General features: G+C 40.9%; 2 protein-coding genes across 5 annotated transcripts in view; both read left to right on the top strand.

Moving 5' to 3' along the window:
* The first annotated feature begins 716 nt into the window (after positions 1–716).
* LOC110974803 (hydroxylysine kinase-like) lies at positions 717–5,684 on the top strand. The gene is made up of 5 exons (XM_022226687.2): positions 717–990; positions 1,733–2,100; positions 2,664–2,815; positions 3,429–3,615; positions 3,947–5,684. The coding sequence occupies exons 2-5, from the start codon at positions 1,740–1,742 to the stop codon at positions 4,411–4,413; spliced, it is 1,167 nt and encodes a 388-aa protein (XP_022082379.2). The 5' UTR covers positions 717–990; positions 1,733–1,739; the 3' UTR covers positions 4,414–5,684.
* A 148-nt stretch (positions 5,685–5,832) lies between these two features.
* The window catches only part of LOC110974775 (uncharacterized), an 82,219-nt gene continuing 81,594 nt past the window's right edge, over positions 5,833–6,457 (top strand). For all 4 annotated transcript variants that reach the window (XM_022226677.2, XM_087147954.1, XM_087147953.1 and 1 more), the window contains exon 1: positions 5,833–6,302. In XM_022226677.2, coding sequence (XP_022082369.2) covers positions 6,255–6,302 — 48 coding nt within the window. In that variant the 5' untranslated portion in view covers positions 5,833–6,254. The remainder of the gene's footprint in view (positions 6,303–6,457) is intronic.

The raw sequence follows: 6,457 nt of genomic DNA, 5'->3' as shown, positions 1-6,457 counted from the left end.
GTTGCAGAAATAAAAAAGTACAACAAAATCAAAACAAAATATCTTTGCTTTGTCTCGCAGGACTTTATGCATTTTGTCACATTCTCGTTTCTTATCGGCTATAAATATAGTTGATATACAGAGTGCCAAATGTTCAGTGCAAAAATTCACATGACCATTGGGGGAAATGTATTGTGAGGAAACAAGGCTGTGTTTTGGTGGGCCATTTACGTCTGGTTGTTTGCCGCTGCACTGCAGAATGTTCCCCATAAATTTCTTTGGCGGAACAGTTTAATTAAAGATAACATCGCATGTAATTTCACGGATCATTTATGGAACAAGTTTAATTTTGCTTGTATTGTTAGCGATGTCAATTTGCGAATGCGCTCATCCTTCTGGCATGGAGGAATCGAGACCCGTAAACAGAGCCCAACGAATACTCCTTAATCCCGATTAACTAGGGATTTCTTTCGAAAACGGCCAAAAAATACAATATTTTTTTCCTCAAATGAGGAAAGGGCGAGTTTTCTACAATTAACAACCTAGCGGATGGTTTACACCGTAAGTAGTGAACATACCGGTGCAATTTCAGCTCATGAAATCAAGCGGATGTTTAGTTATGCCCCCAGATATCCGGGATAACTTTTTCGAAAGAAATCCCCATGAATCGGGAGAGTGCCCAGGATACGACGGAGGCGTATCGTCGGGCCCTGTGTAAAAGGAGGAACCAAAGAACACAGGTCAAAGCTCAACGGGGACGTTCAAACATGTACATGTAATGATGTACAGTATATATGGTGTTCCATATGTGCCATCTGGTCGCAATGTATATGTTTGTGGTCAGTTGATGACGCTTCGAATTCCATATCTACGAAAGGCCTTGACGAAAGGCTAGTCGTGCACAGGCGCGACCTCCTTGGACATACATGGACATTGTACATTTTGGCCTATTCCAGTCGACAGCTGGAGTTTGCCCAGCAGCTTCTCTCGGATTGTTGGATTCTCAGACAGGTAATGAGAAGCTGTAAAGTTAGTTTAATTAAAAATATGTGTAAAGGGGGATAATCAAGGGGCAGTGAGATTAGAAACTTTTACTCCGGCCATTTCTTTTGTGGCTTGTCACAGTTGTTTTGCTCCCTTGCACCTGAAAGATCATTGCATCCCAGCCAAGACCCTACACCGGAACATTACACGTACCGCATTTCTTGCACGGAGGAAGGAAAGTGCAAGCCGATTCTAAAAGTTGATGGAAGAAACAAGGTTTCTAGTGGGGATTGTAAATTTGTAAACTTTTAAATTCACCCTGGGATTGTTGGCCTAGATCATAGATGACTGTGACGTCATGCTCAATAAGGTTGATGCTGTCAAAAATGGGCAGGGTTGAGGGGAAAGTCTGAATGTTTTAACACAGGACACATATTTCAGAATTTTTCTCTATATTTCTGACTATTCTCCGCACTGCCAGCCTATTGTATTGCAGTCATTATATTGCAGGGGTCTGCACCGTATAAATAATTCTTACTGGTATCCCCCCCTCAAAAAATGCTGCCAAAATTATCCTGTTATATCTAGTTTTGTCTTTTATTTCTGTGACAAAGTTAGTCCCAGATATCTTAATCTTTCAGCAGATTTAGCCACAGAGATATAATTTATATATTTACACCCCCATAATGTATATTACTTTAGTTTTCAGAAAGTCTGTGTACCTTTAAGAGAAATTACATCTTTTGTGACTTTTCAATTGCTGTTGTAGATACAAGATGGACGCTCCTTGCATCTCAGGGACGGTTCCAAAACCTTACGTCACTGAGAAGGAGGTGGAGCAGCTGCTAGCTAGGCTCTACTCCCTCCAAGCTATCCAGATTAAAGAACTGCCCAGTTACGAAGACAGGACATTTTTCGTGAGGACGGTACCCGACAAAGGGCTCAACGGACAGACCCAGTTCATCCTAAAAGTCCTGAACGCTGAGATAACCTCGCAGCTCCCCAGTGCTGTCGCAGTGCAGATGGAGATTTTGGACTACCTAAAGGGATTTCCGCAGCTGAAATGCCAGGTTCCAGTGACGACCATGGAGGGCAAACTGCTAAGTTATGAGATGCTTAGGAATGACTGGAAAAATGGTATCTTCTCTATTTTTCCCCTTTAAACAAAAATCTATTTCATGTTCATGATGAATCCGTGCAGTTGTCAAACAGGAAACTCTGACGAATTCAATAAATATTCCCCGTGACTACAAATGCTGTATTATCATTATTGCGTTGCTATCAAGTTGAAATCTTTTTTTGTATTATTGCTGATATTGGATGTCTGGGAAATATTCAGGAAAAAAATATGTACATGTATGGGCTTTCTAAATCCCCATTTTGCCAAGACCCTTTCATAAATTTAAAGGTTATGTGGGGATAGTTTGATGTTTACAGTCATTCTTGCATGGGTACAAGTATAAAGAATACACTCAAGGGCGACTGCTAGCAAAAAAGGAGAAATTAATGCATTCAAAGATATTTACAAGTAGTATTGTATTTGAGTCCATCACAAGTCCCTGCAAGTCCTGGAACTTGTGACTGGACTTGTGAAGGGTTTTGTGAAAGGACTTGTGTTTATTTACAAGCAAGTTTACAATCAGCTGTATGGATTTGCTTTACAGACTGTATTTTGACTGTGCATTGTGAATTTCTTACAGGGGATGGTGTGGTCAGACGTCAAGATGCCTTGTCAGCAGTGCGAATGTTCTATTATCTTCCAGGACAATCCTTGGACAATCTGGCCCCATTGCCACCCCCATTCTTGTACAAAGTGGGTCAGCACATTGGTCATTTACAGCAGGTGTTACAGGTGACCACGGCGTTAACCTTTTTTAAGGGCAATTCAAAGTCTACAGTGAGCTTACCTTCCTATAGTCTCTGGCATGGAGCTTAGGCTAAGAGCCTTTTATTAAATTTTTTTTCTAGATTCCCCTACTTTCCTTAGCAAGTAATTAGTCTTTAATAAATTTAACAAATCCTAGATGTGCATCATTTTTCTGTACAGTCAGTGAAATTTCATTAGTATTGGTTTCGTTCATCAAGACCATCACAAGTCATGATTCAAGTTATAGAATACCCAAACAAACTGCAAAACAGCATCCCTGTGTTATCTTCACCCTATTTCTTGTGATTGGTCCTGTAGTGGTCTCGACATAAGTTTTGTTCATCATGCTCACAAGAAATGGGAGGGGGTGGGATCTGTTGCCACGCCCATCAGTGTGATCGAGCACGCTGCTGTGGTAATACCATTTGAGGCTGAACTTGTGTTTGTTAAGCTAACTTTTTGAGTTTCAGCTGAGAGATGAAAAATCCCTTCTGGTTCAGCTCATGCCTCTCATCTTGCCCCCCTTTTTTACTCATGCCCCACCCCCCAGAACTCAATTCCATGTTGCTTTGTTCACCTTTCCCTGCTACTTAAACAGACTTTCCCGGGCGATATTGAGCCACTGAAACAGAAAGAGAAAGTGTTCTCGTGGTCGTACAGGAACTTGCTGCATGTCAAACAGCACCTGGGCGTGGTGGAAGATCCTAGGCAGAGGGCGCTGTTGGAAGATGTGCTTGAAGTGTTTCGGAAGAACGTGGTTCCCATACTAGGAGAGTTAAGGAAAGGTTTGTTGTTTATTTCGGATCACAGTCTGTTTTCTCGTTGTCCTGGTCCAGAGGCAACAGGCATGCGACAGATCAACCATAAATTATGCTGACATTTGTAGCTTTTGATGCTGAGTTTTTTTTCTCTAGGTGTATTAAGCTGCAGAGGTGATCTTTAAATTGGTCAGGAGCAAAATTGATTGAGCCTTAGGTTTAGTTGTATGACAGGGTAGCTTTCAATGTTTTAACTGTTGTATTTTCTTTTTTCATTTGGACATTTCAGTTCAAATCTTCTTTCAGTGTAGCTTTTTGTAAGTCTATGACTTCGTTTGTATTTTTTTCCACTTTTCAGGCATCGTGGTTCACGACTGTAACAACTTCAACATATTGACCACAGCATGCGAAGCAGGATGTAACACTGACCAAGCTGAAGAGAGGATGACGCGTGATTTCCAGATCAGTGGCGTCATCGACTTTGATGAAACGATGCACGCGGCGTTGGTTAATGAGATCGCCATCTCTATGATGTATCTGATGCTGTGCTGCGATGAACCACTGGAAGGCGCTGCCCACCTTCTCGCTGGGTTTGAGTCGCGCTCTCCCCTCCCTCAGCGGGAGCGCGGCTTGTTGCGAGTTTTGATCGCCGGAAGATTCGTTCTCTCGTTGGTATACAGTGTGCTATTGGCCAAGCTGCACCCCGAGAATGATTACCTGACTAACACCCAGGGCAAGGGATGGAAATGTCTGGAGCTTCTTTGGAAGCAAGGCGAAGAAGACCTCATGAATTATTGGGATCAGATTAGACAGCTCCATGGATAAAAAAGTGGAAAACCGTCAGTCTCAGTCTCAAGATACCTCAGTAGTCACTAACCTGCGCTGCCACTGCCAAACAATGACTTTAAAAAAGTCACTCACTGGTAAACTGTCCAATTTGAAATATATCTGGTTGGCACATACTCTTAAAAAGGCCATTTCAAAATTAATTTTTAGGTTCACATCACTTAGACTGGAACCAAATCCTTCAGGAGAGGAATTTATATTTATATTCAAATACGGGAGGCGTCATCGTTGTTAATCGGGAGCCGTGACAGCAGTGGCGTGCTATGGGCATGCGTCTCACACCGGTTGCTGGTTTAAAGTTGTGCAATGAGTTGGTGAGAAATGTGTCTAGAAAAAAAGTCATGGTGGTCAGTGATGAGAACAGCAAATTGATTTTAAATGGCCGAAGATGAAGTGGCTTGCCATATAATTTTAGCTGTCCTCCAACACAAAACAATGGAACAGCGCTTCAATGGGCACATCAGCTTGAGGAACGTGTCTATATTTTTACAGTTACAATCTAAACGACTGAAACGTCAGTGTTTTGCAGTTCGTATTCTAAATTTATTGACGGTGTACCATGTGTGAGGGGAGTTCTGGGAACGACCTTCAGATGTGTGTTCTGGAAATAAGGTGGGGTCGGTCTCAAGAATTGATAGGGTCACCGTATTGTAACTTTTGGCGCCATCTACCAATTTGAGACAAGATGCTACTGTCACTCTTTGAGCATTGTGACTTTACTGTGAGCCCAATTTTTTCTCTTTTACCAACTGGTAAAACTTCTTTTTTTATAGACACGCACATCAGTATGTGAACAAAATCCCCCCCCAAAATTATGTACCCCAAAAAAGTACTTATTTTGTAAAAATTAAGTTTCAAGGAGAAAGGTAGGCCTACTCAAAGAGCACTTGGTTGATTCCTTTTTGAGTGTACCTTTTTGTCATAAAAAATTAATTTTTCTTAAAAGGTGATGTGTGAAGTTCATATAATTTTACCTTTTTGAAGTTTCTGCTTGGTCCATTTTTTTTCTGCTAGCTTTGTTTCCTCACCAATTCAATAGTTGGTAGAGAACTTGGTACTTAAAAAGTATTCAACTATAACACAAGGCGTATGCTATGAGATCTCAGGTAGACTCGATGTTTTAGTGCAAATTTTAAACTACACATGTATGCTATGTGCCTGTGTGTGAACCTAACATATATGTGTGTAGCCAGTTGTTAGAAACCTGAGAATGTACGGGTACTGTCAATGTCATAAATTTTAGACTTGTATGTTGGTGCACTTTCTAAAATTTTGTTAGGAAATGCCTCAGAAATTGCGCTTTAGAATTTAGAAAAATGGCATATGAATACTGCAAATCTTTCATACCTTTGTGATCTTCAACAGAGTAAAATTGGCGTAACACCTACAAACGTACAAAGGAAGCCTTCCCAATTCCGACGCCGCGCGGTACATACAATCTTCAGCAGACGACACTGCTCGTACACCCATTCGACATTTACTAAACAGCGCCCTCGTCAAATTCTGCTTGCTGTAGTTGTGTTGATATCAAACGTGCATTTGGCTCTATAACTTAATGAGGTAAATTTGAGGATTTATACGTTTCACGTGGGGCATGTTAAAGATATATAGTCCCTGTGATGATTAGTAATACTGATGAACGTTCTATTATTACTTACACCAGTGAATTATACCAGTTTCAAAACTTGTCCGAATTTGTCATCGAATACATGTTCAAATTACAAAAAGTCCCACAGGATGTCCGCCATTTTTAACTTCCACGTCTCCGCTGCTGAACTCGGACACAGTATGGGACAAATTAATGTGAATTATCTTTGAAAATGGACGACGAAGAAAGAAAAAAGAAACTGCAGGCTGGGCGTGAAAGGGTAAGAAATTCGTTCAGTGTCACTAAAATGTCATTCAGAAGTCTTCTTGTAACTTAAGTTTGAATGACCATTACACTATTGTGAAGACCAGTCACACTGACTCAACATAACTTTCGTGACACAATGCATTTGGAAACTCGATTTTAACTTAACTA

The sequence above is a fragment of the Acanthaster planci genome, linkage group LG17 (genome assembly GCF_054643075.1).
Source record: "Acanthaster planci isolate LZ-2023a linkage group LG17, COTS_SCS, whole genome shotgun sequence".
In the NCBI taxonomy this organism is placed as follows: domain Eukaryota; kingdom Metazoa; phylum Echinodermata; class Asteroidea; order Valvatida; family Acanthasteridae; genus Acanthaster; species Acanthaster planci.
The sequence above is the reverse complement of the archived record's forward strand: the minus strand, read 5'-3'. Positions and strand labels throughout refer to the sequence as shown.